Source organism: Moschus berezovskii, chromosome 11 (assembly GCF_049115385.1).
Source record: "Moschus berezovskii isolate FMDL1 chromosome 11, NW_MosBer_1.0, whole genome shotgun sequence".
NCBI classification, from domain to species: Eukaryota; Metazoa; Chordata; class Mammalia; order Artiodactyla; family Moschidae; genus Moschus; species Moschus berezovskii.
In genome coordinates this window covers 106,676,887-106,696,783 of record NC_142470.1, presented here as the reverse complement: position 1 = coordinate 106,696,783, position 19,897 = coordinate 106,676,887, and the positions used below count along the sequence as shown (strand labels likewise).

General features: G+C 48.5%; 1 protein-coding gene across 2 annotated transcripts in view; it reads left to right on the top strand.

Annotated features, from left to right (window-relative positions):
* Positions 1-19,605, top strand: part of KCNIP3 (potassium voltage-gated channel interacting protein 3) — a 97,882-nt gene extending 78,277 nt beyond the window's left edge. For both annotated transcript variants that reach the window (XM_055400506.2, XM_055400507.2), the window contains 7 exons: positions 8,729-8,853; positions 9,312-9,381; positions 9,606-9,676; positions 17,249-17,356; positions 18,082-18,186; positions 18,848-18,910; positions 19,471-19,605. In XM_055400506.2, the coding sequence (XP_055256481.1) occupies positions 8,729-8,853; positions 9,312-9,381; positions 9,606-9,676; positions 17,249-17,356; positions 18,082-18,186; positions 18,848-18,910; positions 19,471-19,518 (590 nt within the window). In that variant the 3' untranslated portion in view covers positions 19,519-19,605. The remainder of the gene's footprint in view (positions 1-8,728; positions 8,854-9,311; positions 9,382-9,605; positions 9,677-17,248; positions 17,357-18,081; positions 18,187-18,847; positions 18,911-19,470) is intronic.
* The last annotated feature ends 292 nt before the right edge of the window (positions 19,606-19,897 follow it).

Sequence of the window (19,897 nt, the reverse complement as noted above, 5' to 3'; positions counted from 1 at the left end):
TACAACCTTGACGTACTCCTTTTCCTATTTGGAACCAGTCTGTTGTTCCATGTCCAGTTCTAACTGTTGCTTCCTGACCTGCATACAGGTTTCTCAAGAGGCAGGTCAGGTGGTCTGGTATTCCCATCTCTTTCAGAATGTTCCACAGTTTATTGTGATCCACACAGTCAAAGACTTTGACATAGTCAATAAAGCAGAAATAGGTGTTTTTCTGGAACTTTCTTGCTTTTTCAATGATCCAGCAGATGTTAGCAATTTGATCTCTGGTTCCTCTGCCTTTTCTAAAATCAGCTTGAATATCTGGATGTTCACGGTTCAGGTATTACTGAAGCCTGGCTTGGAGAATTTTGAGCATTACTTTGCTAGCGTGTGAGATGAGTGCAATTGTGCCTAGGAGCAACTAAGTCCATGCACCACAACTGTTGAGCCTGTGCTTTAAAACCCAGGAACTGCAAGTATTGACCCCATGTGCCGTGACTGCTGAAGCCTGCGCACCCCAGCTGGAGAGTAGCCCCCCTTGCCCCAACTTCATTGCTGCTGAGGGCAACAGCACTGAAGACCCAGCACAGCCAAAAATTAATAAGTTTTTTTTTTTTTAAATTGGGCTTCCACAATGGCCTAGCAGTAAAGAATCTGCCTGCCAATGCAGGGAACATGGGAGACTGGGATTTAATCCCTGGGTTGGGAAGATCCCCTGAAGTAGAAATGGCAACACACAGTGTTCTTGCCTGGAAAATCTAATGGAAACTGGAGCCTGGAGAGCTGCAGTCCTTGGGGTTGCAAAGAGTCAGACATGCATGCATGCAATAATAGTGGAATTAAAGCAAAACCAAAATATATGAGTTGTGGAAAGAGAAAATTCTGCCCATCACACCAGTAAACAGAGAAATATGTATATGCCAGGAAGTCATGGCCAAATGAAGAAAGTAAAACAGAGATGAGGGAAGATAGGAATGGCGGGGCGCATGATACCCTGGAGGAGGTAACAGTCAGGCACAGGGAAGCAGGAAGTGTGGACTCCGAGGAAGAGCAGTCAAGCCAGAGGCCAGCAATGGAGTGTGCCTGGTGGGTTTGGGCAGGGGCAGCATGGCTGAGTCCAGGGAGCGGTGAAGGGAGGGACCAGGAGATGAGGTCAGAGCTGGGAGCAGGGAGCACAGTTATTGGCCATTTACGGGCTTCTGTGTTTATACTCAGAGCCTGGGGGAGGCTGTTGCACAGAGGGGGACCTGAGGCTATGTTTTCAGCAGCTTCCTCCAGCCCTATTTGGAAAATAGACCAGCAGGATACAGGGCAGAAGCTGGAAGACAAGGCAGAAGAGATGGTTGTGGGGAGGGCCAGAGGAGGTGGGAGCGGGGTTCAGAGGCGGGTGCAGGTTGAGGGGAGCGCTGGCAGGGTTTGCATGGGGGCTGAGGGCTGGGAGGAAGGTCTGTGCCCAGGCTTTTGGTGACAGCATCCACAGGGTGGAGTTGCCATCTACTGAGCCAGGGAAGGCTGTGGGTGGAGTGGGTTTGCAGGGGGAGATTAGGAGCTCAGTTTGGGTTTGGTCCATCTAAGGACTTCCTGGATTTCCACTTGCAGGTGGTAAGCAGGCAGGTGAGTCCAGAGTGGGAAGGAGTTAGCCCACATTTCCTGACTGAGGCTTGACTCTGTAAGGAACTTGCTGATTTTGCAGGTTCATTGGGTGTAACTTTTTTTTTCTCATCGTTCTCAAATGCTTTTTTCATACTCATGATTCTGAACACAGATGTACATGTTTATTAGCTTTTCCTGTTTCCTTATCTATCAATTTCCTGTGTATATCATTTAGCCGTTTCTCCCGGGATTGCTGTGCTTATTTTCCAAGTCACCAACGGTTCATCCCCACCAAAGGTGTTTTCTCTCTCTCCCCTCTTTTGCTCTGGGGACTCTAATTACTTTTAAGTATTTTAATTAACCTGTACTAAATGCATTATGGGCTTCCCCGATGACTTGGCAGGTAAAGAAACCACCTGCAATGCAGAAGACCCAGGAGACTCGGGTTCAATCCCTCAGTCAGGAATACCTGCCAGAGGAGGGCACGGCAACCCCCTCCAGTATTCTTGCCTGTAAAATCCCATGGACAGAGGAACCTGGTGGGCTACAGTCTTGGGGTCACAAAGAGTTGAGCACAGCTGAGCAACCAAGACCAGTAACATGACACGTTAAATGCGTATGCAGGGTGGGTATGTGAGTGACCGAGAACAGCGTCGTGGCCACTAGTGAACCCATTCCCTGCCTCGAACTCGGGCGTCGCCAGCCTGCCTCCCCGAGGGCCTCTCTTCTCCCACCTGTGGAAGTTGCTCCCAGTATTTGTCACTCCTGATGTTTTAGTTCTTATCCATAGGGTTACTGCTTATGTCTCCCTGTGAATACATTGTCTGGTTATTCGTGCATTTTTTCTTTTTCTTTAGCTGCACTGCATGGCATGTGGGATCTTAGTTCCCCAACCAGGGATCAAACCCATGCCCTTTGCAGTGGAAACATGGAGTCCTAACTACCGGACCACGAGGGAATTCCCCTTGGTTTTGAATTTTATACCAAAAAAAAAAAAAATAGAATCATGGTCTCCTAGAACTGTTTTTCAGCTACACCGTTTCTAAGACTTACCCACATTGCTCTGTGTTATACGTCATTCATTTTTCACTGCAGTGTAACATTTCCTCCGGTGGGGGCACAATCTATTTATCTGCTCTGTTGTCCATGGACATTTTGTTGATTCAGGCTATCATTACTGTGAAGTCCTCCAGAGACCCCTGGGAAATGATTTTCTCTGGCATGCATACCCCAGGGAGGATTACTGTGCCCTAAGGTTTGTTGTGTGCGCTCAGCCATGCCCGACTCTTTGCGACCCTGTGAACTGTAGCCCGCCAGGCTCATCTGTCCAGGGGAGTCTCCAGGCAAGAATACTGGAGTGGGTTGCCTTTCCTCAGGAAAGCAGATGTGACAGTGCAAGTGGTTTTCCACAGTGGTTGCACCAGCATTTAAAGCGACCATTGGTCCCTGTCCTCTCCTGTGACCCTGGTTTCATTATTCTTGTTTCTTGTCAATCAGAAGGTGTGGTCTTCTCATCGTAATTCGCATTTCCTGTTTGTTGAGGAGGTTGTGCCATCCTTCACGTCCTTATTCATTTCTCTGGTTTCCTTTTCTGATGTTTGTCAGTTCTAGACGTTCTTCTTTCATCAGCTGTGAATATTGCGTTGTCTCCTCCCATTGTGCGAGCATCCCTCACCGTCAAGGTGCCCTTTGTTGAATAGAAGTCCTTTGATGTGATGGAGGTCCTCAATTTTTGTCCTTTCCGGTTTGAAGTTTTAAGAAATCTTCCCCCACCTTAAGGCTGGAAAGATACTTTCATTTATTTATTGTAAAATTTTATTTATTTATTTTTGGCTGCACTAAGTCTTTCTTGCTGGAAGCGGCCTTCTCTAGTTGCAGCAAGCAAGGGCCACTCTCTAGTTGGAACTTACGGGCTCTAGAGCTTTGGATCAGGAGTTGTGGCACACAAGCTTAGTTGCTCCAGGGCATGTGGTGTGTGGGATCTTCCCAGCCTAGGGATCAAACACATGTCCCCTTCATCGGCAGGCAGACTCTTAACCACTGGACCACCCGGAAAGCCCTACATTTTGTTTTAACTCTAGAGCTCACTTTTCACGTGTTATGTTTAGTTAATCTGTAGCTCGCTTTTGCACGTGGTATTTGTTTTCTTTATATGATGACTTATCTTCTTTATATTTATGATTTATTTTCTTTATATGATGAGTCAGTTTTCCTAACAGCGTCTATTATACTAAACAACTGGCCTTTCCCCAAAGCTTCTGGGAAAGTCCCACTATACCTCAGCCTCTTTTGGAGCTCTCTGGTCTGTTTGTTGGTGTGTTTGTCTATTCAAGCACACAATTTTTATTACAGTGATTATAAATGTTTTAGTATATAATAGGGAAAAGTCTCTCTTTACTCTTCCTTTCTAGATTCTTATGGATTTTTAAATTCTTTATTATACATTTCAGAGTAAATTTATCAAAGTCCTCAGAAATCCAACTGGATTTTTGATTGAGATGGTGTTGAATTTATAATTTACTGCAGGAGAAATAACATCTTTATAATGTTATAATAATCATATCTAAGATGGAATGTCTTATTTATTCAGATTATCTTTCTTTATAGAGCTTCTTTGAGTTTTGGTTAATACTTCGATACTTTTTAGTTTTTATTTCTATTATGAATGTTATTTTTATTGTATTTTCCAAGTGGTTATTACTGGTGTAGAGGATTGCTATTGATTTCCATAAATTAATCTCACGTCTGGCAACCTAGCCTGAACTCTCATGCATATTGATTCTTTTGGTCCCTGTAGGGGCCATGTCATCTATAAATAGTGTTAATTTTATCTTATACTTCCCAACTCTTACTCTGTTTGGGTTTTTTTTTGTTTATTTGTTTGTTTTTTACCTTTTTCAAAATTTCCTTAGAGTATTGGCCAGACATCAATTAGTGGTAACTGTGGCCAACCTTGGCTTGTCCCAAATCTTAAAGAAAATGTGTGTGAGCCTTTGCCGTTAAACCTAATGTTTTCTGTAAAGAAATATTTGTTTTACAAATATAAGCCACATCAAGTTTATAAAGTTCCTAGTTTGCTAAGAGTTTTTGCTTGTTTATTTTAATTATAAATAGATGTGGATGTCTATCAAATGCTTTTTCTATATTCGGTTCAGTTCAGTTCAGTCGCTCAGTCGTGTCCAACTCTTTGCGACCCCATGAATCACAGCACACCAGGCCTCCCTGTCCATCACCAACTCCCGGAGTTCACTCAAACTCATGCCCATCAAGGCAGTGATGCCATCCAGCCATCTCATTCTCGGTCGTCCCCTTCTCCTCCCGCCCCCAATCCTTCCCAGCATCAGAGTCTTTTCCAGTGAGTCAACTCTTCGCATGAGGTGGCCAAAGTATTGGAGTTTCAGCTTTAGCATCAGTCTTTCCAATGAACACCCAGGATTGATCTCCTTTAGAATGGACTGGTTGGATCTCCTTGCAGTCCAAGGGACTCTCAAGAGTCTTCTCCAGCACCACAGTTCAAAAGCATCGATTCTTCGGCGATCAGCTTTCTTCACAGTCCAACTCTCACATCCATACATGACCACTGGAAAAACCATAGCCTTGACTAGATGGACCTTGGTTGGCAAAGTAGTGTCTCTGCTTTTAAATATACTATCTAGGTTGGTCATAACTTTCCTTCCAAGGAGTAAGCGTCTTTTAATTTCCTGGCTGCAATCAGCATCCGCAGTGATTTTGGAGCCCCAAAAAATAAAGTCTGACACTGTTTCCACTGTTTTCCCATCTATTTCCCATGAAGTGATGGGACCAGATGCCATGATCTTTGTTTTCTGAATGTTTTCTGTATTAGGATTTTCATATGATTTTCTCTCCTTACACTCTTACAGATAAAACCTTTTTGATTCTGACGTACTTTTTTCTTTTTTCAATTCAGTTGGATTAAGTTATCTAATGTGCTTTAAGATTTTACATCTATGTTCAAAAGTGAAATGGGGACATAATTTTCTTTTTGTTCATTTGCTTGTTTTTCTAGCTGTATTAAGCTATAATTAACACCTAACATTGTGTAAGCTTATGTAAAGATCACCCACAATGAAGTTAACTGATGCATCCATCACCTCAGTTAATTACCATTTTTTTGTTATTGTGGTGGTGGTGAGAACATTGGAGATCTGCTCCCTGGTGGTTAAGAATCCACCTTGCAATGCAGGGAACACAGGTTCGATCCCTGGTCAGGGAATTAAGATCCCACACGCCTTTAGGAACAACTAAGTCTATGCATTGCAACTACTGAAGCCCACGAGCTCTGGAGCCCACACCAAAACTAAGACTCAATGCAGCCAATGGTTCCTTAATTACTTAATTTGAAAAATAATTTTAAGAGATCTAACCCTTAGCAGCTTTCAAGGGTCCAGTGCAGTATTGCTAACTGTAGTCACTGTACTGTAGCTTAGAGTCCCCAGAACTTATTCATCTTACACTTGGAAGCTGGTACCTTTTGACCAACATCTCACCACCCCCTACCCTCTGTTTCCTGGCAACCACCAGCCTACTCTTCAGGTTCTATGAGTGTGGCTCTTTTAGGTTCCACATGTAACTGAGATCATGCAGTATTCATCTTTCTAGGCTTCTTCGCTTGACACAATATCCTCAAAGTCCATCCGTGTTGTCACTGTACTTTTCATTCTCGTGCTGTCCTTGTACGGCTGAGGAGCCAAGATGACTGTACTGGTCACTGGATTAGCGATATGGAGATCACTGGTGATCTAAGGAAAGCAGTTTGCTTGGAGTGGCGGGCACAGGCCCCATGGGAGTAAGATCAAGGGAGCCTAAGAGGAGAGGAAGTGAAGATGGCGAGCTAAAGGACAGAAAAAAGCAACAGCTTGAGAGGAAAGTAGGGTCAGTGGAGTTTTGTTTTCTGTATTTTCAGTGAAAGAACTCACCTGCCAGTGCAGGAGACATAAGAGACATGGGCTCAGTGCCGGGGTTGGGAAGATCCCCTGGAGAAGGGCAAGGCACCCACTCCAGTATTCTTGACTGAAGACGCCCATGGACAGAGGAGCCTGGTGGGCTATAGTCACACGACTGAAGCGACTTAGCACATGATTCTTACTGGTGTGCAGTGGTGTTTCACCGTGGCTGTAATTTGTATTTCTTTAATTGAATATGGTGTTAAACATCTTTCTCATGCTTATTTGCCATCTGTATATCCTCTATGGTGAAGTGTTTGATCAGGTTTTTTATTTTTACATATTTATTAACATTAAATTGAGTTGTACTTTTTCTTACTGATAAATTTTGAGAGTTCTTTATATATTCTGAACATCCTTTGTTAGAAGTTTGATTTGCAGATCTGTAGTCTCCCTTTCTATTTAACAATGTCTCTTACAGAGCAAAACTTTTCTTATTAAGAAGAACAGTTTTTCAATGTTTTCTTTTATAAGTGATTCTGTTGGTCATGTCTAAGAACTCTTTGCCTAAATCCAGGCCATAAAGACTTTCTCCTATTTTTTTTCTAAAAGTTTTATAGTTTTACATCTGACTTTTAAATCTATGCTACATTTTGAGTTAATTTTTGTATAAGAAATAAGGTTTAGGTCAAAGTTCATTTTTTGAGTACATGGATGTCCAATTTTTCTAGCCCTATTTGTTGAAAAAAGTTAAACTTTTTCCATTGAATTGCTTTTGCACATTTGTAAAAAATCATCTCAGTCATATTTCTGTGGATGTATTTCTGGGTTCTCTGCTTTGCTCCACTGAGCTGTGTCTGTCTTTTCTCCAGCACCACACATTCTTGATTATTATAGCTGTATAATGTCTTGAAATCAGATAGACTGATTTCTACCACTTTTTTCTTTTATCTAATCTATTTATTTTGCCCTTCCACATAAGTTTTAGAATCAGTGTGTCTATATCTACAAAAAAAAATTGTCCTGGGATTTTTACTGGAATTATGTTAAATCTGTAAATCATTTGGAAGATAATTGACATCTTTATAATGCTGAGTCTTTCAATCCATGAACACAGTGTGTCTCATTACTTACTTAAATCTTGTAAGATTTCTTTTATCGGCATTTTGTAGTTTTCAATATACAGATTATGTGCATGTTTTGTTAGATTGTTTTACCTATTTATTTTTACATTTTATATTATCATTTTTAGTGTTTATTATTATTATTTTATATTTCATTATTTATATTTTTAATATTTTAATCTGTTTTTCCTACTTCACTTATGGGATGGGTGATTGTAATTAATATAACAAGTTTTTATAATTTTGGTTTCCAATGGTACATTGTTGATCAATAGAAATGTAACTGATTTTTTTTTAATATGGACCATTTTTTGAAACTATATATTTATTTATCTTTGGCTACACTGGGTCTTTGTTGCTGCATACAAGTTTTCTATAGAACTGTGATTGATTTTTGTGTTGACTTGGTATCCTATGACCTTGCTAAGCTCATTTATTAGATTTTTTTTTATGTTCTTTGAAACTATCTACATGGATAATTATGTCATCTGTAAATAGGGATAGTTTGGGCTTCTTCTTTCTAATCCGTGTCCGTGTGACCCTGCTGTCCATTTTGGTGTGTTGTGATTAAATAAAAGATCTGGTCCCTACCCTATGGACAGAGAACTTGAAATTTGACTTTCTACTCAAATGTGAATTAAGCCCATACACAAAATGCAGCCGAGAGGGGTGCCCTTCCCATTCCTGGGGGAAAGCAGGGAGGGCTGCATGGAGGAGGTGGTCCAAGAATTGGGTCTTAAAGGTCGAGGTGCCCTGTAACTTGTCTTCTGTCTTTTTCCTTTCCACCTCCCCTTGTTTAGTGCCCTTCCAGTACAAGACTCACTCCCACCTCCCAGCCCCATCCCACCATATGGCTGAGAGGGCGGGCATGCTCCAGGTGAGCCCAGCAGGGAGGGCCCATTTTATGTGAGGAGCAGGGCAGCAGCGAGACCAGGAGGCACAACTAAGTGTGCTGTCGAGCTGCAACCCGGCCCGTTTGTGCAGTGCACAGCCCGGGCAGCCGCACATGGCAGTCGCACAAGGAGAGTCTCCCCGCCCCCGACTTCCACCCAGAGCCTGGCACCCACACTGGAGAGCAGGGGGGCAGGGCCACCTGCTCCACCCTCCTGGGTCTGTGTCCCCCTCCAGACAGCAGCGACAGTGAGCTGGAGCTGTCCGCGGTGCGCCACCAGCCAGAGGGGCTCGACCAGTTGCAGGCACAGACCAAGTTCACCAAGAAGGAGCTGCAGAGCCTCTACAGGGGCTTCAAGAACGTGAGTGCCCCACCCCCCACCCCCAAGGTTGGCCCTGATCCCCCGGCTCTCCTTTACTGGCTCCAGGGTGCTGGCACACCTTCTGGAAATTCCCCATGGCACAGTGCATACCCCAGGGTCTTTATGGGGCTCATGTTTTGTGGGACAGCTGTCTGAGGGAGGGCCAGGGCCCAGAATCACTGTTCTGAAGGCACTGCCTTTATGAGTGTGTCAGTACTGGTGCAGTGGAGGAACGTGGAGACAGACCAACTCAGCATGAGGGGTCCTGCCACCCCCTCCCGCCCACCCCTCCCATGACACCCACTCCTTTGGGCTTTCCCCTGCCTGGGGTTGGGGGAGCCCAGCAGTGCCTTGCACAGCAGGCATCGGCCAGAGGGAAGAGAGAGGCCGGGCCCTCTGGAGTCGGGGTGCAGGGCAGGATGGCTGGGGTCACTGAGCGGGGTCCCTTCCTCCTGCAGGAGTGCCCCACAGGCCTGGTGGATGAAGACACGTTCAAACTCATTTACTCACAGTTCTTCCCTCAGGGAGGTGAGTCCAAGGCCCATGGTTCCTCCTGAAGTCCCCACGTCCCTGTGGCTGCCCTCAGAGTGTGGGCGGGGACCCTCAGCGCCCCACACCCTCCCCACCGTCCCTTGCCTGGCGCCGCCTCCCTCCAGTAGGAAGGGCGGACCGCAGCCCAGGCCGCAGCATGGGGTGGGGCGCGGGCGGCCGGGCGGCCTGGACACCCCCAGCCTCCCCCTTGGTCTCCCTAGATGCCACCGCCTACGCACACTTCCTCTTCAACGCCTTCGACGCCGATGGGAGCGGGGCCATCCGCTTTGAGGTAGGTCCCCGTCAACCCCTCCCGCATCCCCGGCTCCTGCATCTCCCAGATGTGGTAGCACACCCCCCGGGGGGCTGTCCAGAGGCTCAGACGTGACCCTGGTGCCAGCGGCCCAGTGTGTCACCCGGGGAACACATGGACTCCATGTGGCTGGCCCTGGGCCTGATTGAAGTCAGGGTAATTCAGGTTTGCTCTCTGGCCATCCTATTCTCAGCCTTTCCTTCCAGCCCTGACAAGCCAAGGTGCACTGAGGTGGTAGTGACCCAGTGGAAATTTGCATTTGAAAAGGGAGCACGGTTTAACTAGAGGTCTGTGCCCAGAACTTACCCCTTTGCCCCCAGTCAGGCAGAGCATCCTGCCTGAACAGGCTTGAGGGTCGTCCCAGCCACAATGCAAGCCAGCCTCATGCTCCCCACCACTGAGAAAGCAGCTGCCTGCCCCCAGGAGGGCTCTGCCTGAGCTCTGAGCAGGCAGCACGTGGGCCCCGCCAACACCCAGCCACACGGCATCAGTTGAGAGAGGCCCCAGCCGCGGAGCCCAGGTCCCTAAAAATAGCTGCAGGCAAAAAGCTGAAACCTCTTTGGACAGGAAAACCTTGCTGAGAGCCGGGCTTAATCGATAACCACCCAGCTCGGCTTCCAAGGCCAAGGGCAGCTGACCGGAAAGTGAGAGAGAAAGCCCCTGGACCGGCAGGGGTAATAACCCGAGATTCCGCTCAGCTTCCCTTTACGCTTCATCCAGCCCGGCTCACTGACATCGGGCCGGGCGGGGCGGCCCAAGGGCATCGCCAGCTCTGTGACCACACGGGCCCCACCCTCCCTGGACCACACTTGTAGTGTGCCTGTGAACTTACAGTGTGAACTTACAGCTCTTCTGCCTGCACATGGTAAAATTACAGTCGGTCCAAAGGAGTCAACAGGGAACATTCACTGTTCTCCCTGGTCCCACCCCAGCCTCCACCTGCGTGTCCTGTGAGAGGCACCTGAGGCTCCTGGGAGTGAAGTGCCAGAAGCAGTTGTGTGACCCACCCAAGCAGGGCTTTGATGAGGTTTTCTCTTGTTCAGGAGTCGGATGACCAGACTGCTTAGCAAGGCCCTGGCACAGTACTGGGTGTCAGGAAGGCCTCTGTCAAGCTCCTGTGGCCCCTGCTCTCACTGTGGTCCCTTTGACGTGGTCGACGGTGGCTCTTTGCTGGGGGGTGTTGGGGGGTACTGTAGTAGCTGAGTTGGGGGTGCTTCTGCTAGGCACCATCTCAGAGGTTGTGCATCTCTGGCATGAAATTAATTGTTCAGGTTCCTTCCAGGGAAGTTTGTTTACCTTAAGGACCGTCTTCCTTGTTCACCTTCAGAGTCTTGATATCAGAGCTCTGCTCTAGGAAGCCTTTTTGGGGTGTACCTCTCCGACCTTCCACTGGGCAAGCCTAATCCTGGGTGTACCACAGTGGGGACCCCTGTGGTCAGGAAGAATCTGGACGGGGTGGGGTGGGGGGACACTTAGCCCACCTCGCTGCCTCAGACCAAAGCTCTCAACGTGCCCTTAAAACCGAAAGTCAGGGGGCTTCCTTGCTGGTCCAGTGGTTAAGAATCCAGCTTCCAATGCAGAAGACGTGGGTTCAGTCCCTGGTCAGGAAACTAAGGTCTCACTTGCTGTGGGGCAACTGAGACCCAGTGCAGCCAAAAATAAAAATAAATATATGAATATTTTAAAGCAAAACAAAGAAACCAGAAAGCCAGATCTGCTCATTAATATTTACAACAATTCAAAGCCTTTTTGTATATTATTGAGATAAGACACATGTTAACTAGTGTTTATTGATATGGTAGCTATGACAAACCTAGACAGCATCTTAAAAAGCAGAGACCTCACTTTGGGGACAAAGGTCTGTATGGTCAAAGCTATGGTTTTTCTGGTGGTCGTGTGCGGATGTGAGAGTTGGACCATAAAGAAGGCTGAGCACTGAAGAATTGATGCTTTGGAACTGTGGCGCTGGAGAAGACTTGGACTGCCAGGAGATCAGACCAGTCAATCCTAAAGGCAGTCAACCCCGAATGTTCATTGGGAGGACTGATGGTGAAGCTGAAGCTCCAATCCTTTGGCCACCTGATGCAAAGAGCTGACTCATTGGAAAAGACAAGATGGTTGGATGGCATCACCGATTCAATGGACATGAGTTTGAGCAATATCCAGGAGGCAGTGAAGGACGGGAAAGCCTGGCGTGCTGCAGTTCATGGGGTTGAAAAGAGTCGAACATGACTTAGAGACCGAACAGCAACAAAGTTGGCCTGAACAACCTCCTTTTGCACTGGGAAAATGAAGTGATGTTTGAAATGGTTTTAAAATATTTTTTAATTAAAAGAACACTCTGGAAAGTACTAAATACCTGTAACTTATAAACACCAACTTTTGATGCAGTAAGTATACCTCAATCTTATGTGTGCTTATTGGGATTATGTAGATTTTTTTTGGCTGTGCTGGGTCTTCACTGCTGCACAGACTTTTCTCCAGCTGTGGCAAGCAGGGGCTACTCTGTAACTGCAGTCCATAGGCTTCTTATCGCAGAGGCGTCACTTGTTTCAGAGCACGGGCTAGGATCCTGGGCTTCAGTAGTGGTTGCAAATGGGCTCAGTAGTTGCGGTTCCTGGGCTCTAGAACACAGGCTCAGTAGTTGTGTGCACGGGCTTGGCTGCTCCTTGGCCTGTGGGATCTTCCTGGACTGGCAGGTGGATTCTTTACCACTCAGCTACCAAGGAAGCCCAGATTTCTTATCTTTTGTTAAAATATGTATACTCAGGGGACCAAAACAATATATTATGTATATGTTATTTAAATATATATATCTACATCTCAAAAAAAATCAAAGAAATATAGCATTCTCCTTTCCTGTACCTTCATTTTCTTCACTTATACACACATGAGAGTTTCAAGCTCCAGCACACTTATAGGGTGTGCTTTGAGAAACAGCAATTACCACGCGCAGACACACCTCCTTTGTTTTGCTGACTGTCCCTGTTTGTCTCCTTGTTGCCTGATAGGAGCCTTTTATTGCTGCTTCTCAACTGCCCAGTTTAGACGCCGTCCCTTGGCTCCGCACGAGTGAGGAGTTGGGTCTCCCACACACATACACATACCTTGCCCATCCCCTGGCTTTCCAGAACAACGGAATTCAGATTGGATAAGCACTCTTGGTTTTCTCCTGACGTGAATTTGTTCCCCAGCTGAGCCTGTCAGTGAACTGTGATTACGTTTCCCTTGCCCGCACAGATTTTTCTTTTGCCTACAGTTAACAGTCACTTGGCTGGTGTCTGGCATCACTGACTGGATGGATGTGAGTTTGAGCAAGCTCCGGGAATTGGTGATGGACAGGGAAGCCTGGTGTCCTTGGGGTCGCAAAGATTCGGACACAATTGAGCGACTGAACTGAGCTGAACTGTGGCCTTACCAGTAATTCAGCCTTGACTCTTTTCCAGCCGGCTCAGTGAACATCTCCCTAGCCTCTGACCAGCTCCATCGCCATGGTGCTGATTGTCCTCTGTGGCCCTCTTCTCCTCGCTCCTGGATTGGGTCTCTGGTTCTGGACTCCTTCATCCTCTTCCTTGCTTTACTTTTTCTGAAAAAGCATGGGAGGTGCTGTGCTCATTTGCTTCGGTCGTGTCTGAGCACGACTGTGACCCCATGGACCCACCAGGCTCCTCTGTCCGTGGGATTTCCCAGGCCAGAATACTGGAGTGAGTTGCCATGCCCTCCTCCAGGGATTTTCCTGATCAAACCCTCCTCTCCTGGATTGCAGGCAGATTCTTTACTGCTGAGCCACCAGGGAAGCTCCTTTCAAAAGCATATCTTCCAGGAATTTCCTACCAAAGACTGACTGGGAGGCCATTTCTGAGCCTTGAGAACTGCAAGTACCTTTGTTCTGTCCTCCCTCTTTGTTTTTTAAATTTATTTACTTGGCCCGTTGGGTCTCAGTTGTGGCACGCGGGCTTAGTTGCTCTGCAGCCTATAGGATCCTAGTGCCCTGACCATGGATCGAACCTGTGTCCCCAGCATTGCAGGGCAGAGACTTAACCTCTGGACCACCAGGGGAGTCATTCTGTTCTCACTCTTGTTTGACCTGTTGTGTGGAAGCAGAGCTCCGGCAGAAGCTGTCTCCTACTGATTCCGGACCCTGTGGACAGGACCTGATTTTGTGACTGTTATAGTTCGGTTTGGTTTTGTTTTTCTCTCTGGAAGCTCATAGTATCTGTCACTGCCCGTTTTCTGAAACAGCTTATGATTGTCCTGCCACACCTCGGGCTGTTTGCCCTCATCGTTGCGTCCTTGGCAGGGCCTGGACAATCACAGCCTTCCCCTTCATCCCCTCTTGGACACGCCCCCTCCATTTCCTCGGCCTCTTCCTGGAACTCCTGCTGGTCGAGTTCCAGTCCCTCTGGAGTGGACCGCGCGTTATCCGCTTTTCTCTTCTCTTTTCCTGTTTGGCCTTTTCAGGCTGCTTCATGGAAGATTCCACATGCTTTTCGAACCCTTCTTCTGAGTCTGTCATTTTGTTTTCTCATTTTTAATTCCCAAGAGCTCTTTCTTGTTCCCAGTGCTGACTTAAAAATAAAGAAACGCACAACCTGAGTTGTTAAATCGCCAAGTCATATCTGACTCTCGGCAACCCCATGGACTATAGCCCGCCAGGCTCCCCTGTCCATAGAATTCTCCAGGCAAGAATACTGGAGTGGGTTGCCATTTCCTTCACCTGGGTATCTTCCCAACCCAAAAACTACAACCTGAGAGTTGTGAGTTAAGTTTCATTTGGGGACAAAAATGAGGACTATAGCCAGGGAAGCAGCACTTCAGATAACTTTGAAAAACTGCTCAAAAGAGGTAGGAGGTGGTGGTGGTGTTCAGTCGCCCAGTGTCCAACTCTTTGTGACCCAATGGACTGCAGCACACCAGGCCTCCCTGTCCCTCACCATCTCCCAGAATTTGCCCAAGTTCGTGTTCATTGCATCAGTGATGCTGTCCAGCCATCTCATCTTCTGACGCCCTCTTCTCCTTCTGCCCTTGATCTTTTCCAGCATCAGGGACATTTCCAAAGAGCTGTCTGTTCGAATCAGATGAAACACTGGAGTTTCAGCTTCAGCATCAGTCCTTCCAGTGAACATTCGGGGTTGATCTCCCTTAAGATTGACTGGTTTGATGTCCTTGCTGTCCACGGGACTTTCAGGAGTCTTCTCCAGCACCACAGTTCAAAAGCATTGATTCTTTGGCATTCTGCTTTCTTTACAGTCCAGCTCTCATAACTGTACGTGACCACTGGGAAGACCATAGCCTTGACTATACTGACCTTTATCGGCAGAGTAATGTCTCTGCTTTTCAACACACTGTCTATGTTTGTCACCGTTTTCCTGCCAAGAAACAACCGTCTTCTGATTTCACGGCTGCAGTCACCATCTACAGTGATTTTGGAGCCCAAGAAGAGGAAATCTGTCACAACGTCCACCTTTCCCCCCTCTATTTGCCATGCAGTAATGGGGCTGGAGGCCATGATCTTAATTTTTTTAAATTATTCAGTCTTAAGCTGGCTCTTTCACTCTCCTGCTTCACCCTTATCAAGAAGCTCTTTAGTTTCTCTTCGCTTTAGAGTGGTATCATCCACATATCTGAGGTTGATGTTTCTGATGTAGGTCAGTATTTATGTGATTTTGGTGAAGGGGGAGTACACGCAATCAAGCACATATTTTTTGCAGAAGGTTTCTGATAGTCACGGGCTTCCCTGGTGGCTCACATGGTAAAGAATCTGCCTGCAATGCAGGAGACCCAGGTTCTATCCCTGGCTTGGAAATATCCCTGGAGAAGGGAATGGCTACCCACTCCAGTATTCTTGCCTGGGAAATCCCATGGACAGAGAAGCCTGGCGGGCTACAGTCCTTGGGGCTGCAAAGAATTGGACACGACTGAGTGACTAACACTTTCACTTTCTGCTAGTCACAAGGAGCAGTCACTATGAAAGATTTTAGTGCTTTTCGGACATAAGGAGATACAAGAGTCAGACTCATAAAACTAGATCCTGAAAATATATACCTAACTGTCTGAAGACCTGTCCTGCCGGTTTTTCCCAGAGCACGGAGTGCCTCATTTCTGCTCTCCACCCTGAACTCCTTTCAGGAGGTGTTGAAAATTAGCAGCTGCAGCAGCACATGATTTAATCCTTGTAAAGATGGATGGCAAGTGCCAATCTGTAGCTGACATCAAGTATTCCTTTTTAATAGCATCCTATTCTTATTGTTGTTATTTAGTCGCTAAGTCATATCCAACTCTTTTGAGACCCCATGGATTGTAGCCCACCAGGCTCCTCTACTGGAGCGGGTTGCCATTTCCTCCTACAGGGGTCTTCCCGACACAGGGATCAAACCCGCATCTCCTGTGTTGCAGGTGGGTTCTTTACCACTGAGCCACCAGGGAAGCCATTCTTATTGTAAGGATGCCACATTTCTAATCTCTGAATCGAATGGTTTCTGTGACTTTTTTTTTTGTCCTGGAATAATTTTTGTTTCTTCAAAACTGCTTTTCTCAGTTTTCCTTAGTCTTTCTTTCTCATGATACAGGCTTCCTCTGATCCAGAAAATCAAAAATTTGAATGAGGTCCTGTTGGTCCATTGGTTCGGGCTTGACACTTCAACTGCTAGGGCCCAGATTTGACCCCTGGTTTGGGAAACTGAGATCCCACAAGGCATGTGGTGCAGCCAGAAATAAACATTAAAAGTTGAGTGGGGACCAAGCCCCTTGGAGCAGGGCCCTGTCCCTTCACCGTCTGCTGTCCCCCACTTCTCGCCTTCAGGACAGCCCCTCTCAGCTCCCCTTCTTTCAGAGCAGCCTGGGAGACCCGTGGGGCAGGAAGGGCTTTACCTTCAAACCTTCTGGAAGTGACAGGAAAGAATTGCTTTCCACCAGATGTTCTAACAAAACAGTTGAAGTTTTCACACAGAAGCCTCTGAACGTCCATGTCTTGTCCCGTTAGTAATAAACTACCTGTCCCGTCTCAGGCGTGACTGTGCAGAGGCACAGCAGGGCCCCAGAGCTGTTGGTTGAGTCTCTGAGGGGTAGTTTTTTAAGCACTTCGGCATGCAGACACTTGATAAAGTGAATAGCACGCCCTTTTCACGAAAGGCGTGCCCTTAGGCCCTTTCTGTCAGTGGCAATGCATCAAAGGGTCTCACACACCAAACGTTTAGGGATTCCCTGGTGCCCCAGTGGTTAGAACTCCAGGCTGTCAGTGCCGCGGGCCTGAATTCGATACCTGGTCAGGGAACCGAGATCTCAAAGCTGCGCAAAAAACACACACACAAAAAGTCACACATTTGAATGTCCTTTCTTTGAGACGATCAACACCAGCCACCTTGCCATCCCCACCACACACATGCACGCGCGCACACACACACACACACTCACATTGTATTCACCTGATGGGCACCATCCACCCGGTCTGTGATGGAGGCCCTATACAGATGGGCATTTTAGTGGAAGCCACACGGCAAACTGGAAATAGAATCTGGGCGCTAGGTTGTCACCCCCACCCTTTCTCCACAGGACTTTGTGGTTGGTCTCTCCATCCTGCTGCGAGGAACAGTCCATGAGAAACTCAAGTGGGCCTTTAACCTCTACGACATTAACAAGGATGGCTACATCACCAAAGAGGTACAGGGGTGTCTGGGGAGCTGAGGGTAGCCTGACTGCCCGCTCCACTGCTGCACACCCCTAACCTCTTCCTGCTCTCTCTCACTGCCCTGTTTCCCGTTTCCCCTCCCTGTCCAAAGACAGAGCACCCAGCCCGCCCCGGAGGGGACAGTGGCCAGGAACTCTCCTTCTCCTCTCCCAGGCTCTTGGGCTGGATACCTGGGTGTACGGAGTGCGGAGCTTGTGTTCCCCTCACCACACGTCTCCATCCCCTTCAACAAGGTCCCCGGTCGCTGTTTCTCACAGCGAGGTCATCTGGGAGACCGAGTGGAGAAGCTGGAGGCAGGGGTGGGGGAGCTGGCCTTGGTTCCCAGCAACCAAGGGAGGGCAGTGTGGTCCCTTAAGGTAGGGTATTAGCAGACCCACAGTCCAGTTTTTTTGGCCCAAACACTCTTTTTTGTGTGTAAGAAATAGTTCATATACAAAAAAAAGTATTTCAAATACAGAAAAGAGTGTTTGGCTGGAACATTCTTTTTGTACATGGAATAGTTGCTTTTCATATAGTGTCAAATTCTAGAGCTTGCACATAAAAACCTATCTCCAGATGCCCTGGAGACTCAGAAGCTTGTGCTGGGTGGACTGGATAGGGGTGAGCCTATCTCTTTGGCCCGTACAGCCTCACCCACTCACCCACCTGGCAGCCAGGCTCGTGCCAGCCCCTCCGCCCTCCTCTCACTCCCCTGCAGGAGATGCTGGCCATCATGAAGTCCATCTATGACATGATGGGCCGCCATACCTACCCTATTCTGCGAGAGGAAGCGCCTCTGGAGCACGTGGAGAGGTTCTTCCAGGTGAGCGTGCAGGGAAGGGGCCGCCAGGAGAGGAAGGAAGGGGCTTCTGCTCTCAGGGACCGCTGCTCCCCTCTGCGAGCCTTTCTGCTCCCACGGGAGGTGCAGCTTCCCTCCCCCATCTGGTGGCTGAATGAAGTAAAACTATCCCTTTGCCTCCCATCTACTGAACCTCATCTCAGAGCAGTCAGGCTCATGGATTCCGAGTCAGCCGACACCCCCAGCCAGAGCTTCTCCCTCCCCCTGCCACCCCATCTCCATCAGGAACTTCTCTCCGAGGGGAGGGGGTCGGGGTCACTGCTCTGTGTCCATAGGGACTAGCAGGACTGAGGCTCCATCTCCCGCTTCCTGAGGGCCCTCAGCCATTCCACCTCCCCAGCTGCCTGTCAGGGAGGTGAGGGGGTCCATGAGCATGGGGGTGCATTCTGGGAGGTGTGAGCTCGGGAACACTGCTGGGAGGTGGCTGAGGTTGGGGGCGGCCTGGGCAGACACCAGGTTGGTGGTGCGGTGGAGGTGGAGGAAAGGGCGCTTTATGTGGCCTGGATCCCAGGGAGGGGACCAAGGGGAGGGCACACGCCCACCCAGCCACCGCCATGTCCTCAGGCCTGGGGCAGGAATGCCCCAGCGGGAGACAGTCTCACTGAGGGCATGGCTTGAGTTGCAGAAAATGGACCGGAATCAGGATGGGGTGGTGACCATCGACGAGTTCCTGGAGACCTGTCAGAAGGTAGGCAGCATCAAGGCTCAGGAACCCGTGTCCCGCCCCTGCCAGTGCCCTCAGCTCAGACTTCCAAAATCCACTTGCATTGTTTCACCAGTGCCCACTCCTGCCAGCCCACAGCCTAGCCAGGCCACATCCCGCAGCTCTGCCCTCAGTGGCCCCCATCAGAGGGGACAGACACGGGGCCCTGAGGACCAGGTCACACTGTGGGAAGGAACCTGGAGTCCCCACCCCCCCGGCCCCGGCATTGCGGCTGACCATCCTCTGCAGAGCACTTTCAGGGGGCAGGACGCTGGGCCTCCACCTGCCTCCCTCCCCTCGGCTGCCCTGGCCTGCATCTGGGTGGGTGGCAGTTGTCCATCAGTCGGTTAATAGCTTCTGGACAGACTGGCCGTCAGACCCTGGAGCTGGAGACAGGCTCTGCGTCACCGGCTCCTCCTTCGTCCAATGAGATGGGCAGAGTCCCCGGAGGGTCGCAGGTCCCTAATGAGACTTCGAGCACGGTGAGGCTGGATATGGGCCCTGCCCAGGGCTGACCAGGCCTCTTGTCCTCTCTCTCCACACAGGATGAGAACATCATGAGCTCCATGCAGCTGTTCGAGAACGTCATCTAGGACTTGTGCGTGGGGAAGGGGGTCGGGGTCCCTGAGTGGCTGTCGCCACCTCTGCCCCCAAAGAAACCTCAGTCTGCCAGGAGCAACCTCCAGGAGAAACTTTTTTCTAATATATTTGCACAAAGTGAATAGTTTGCTCCACACACACACACAAACACCCCCACGCACACACCCTTCATCTGGGCTGGCAGGTGGGGGGACAGAGGTGAGAGAGGGGCTGGGTCTGGCTGGGAGCTGAGTCCAGGGGACCAGAGCCACACAGCTCCCAGCATCCCCCTCCCAGGCCTCTGGGTGGACAGCTGAAAGAGAGACATCTGCAGGCCACTGGCCACTGGGTCAGCTACAGATGAGGGTCCAGCCTCCAGAGCTAAGGCCCCAG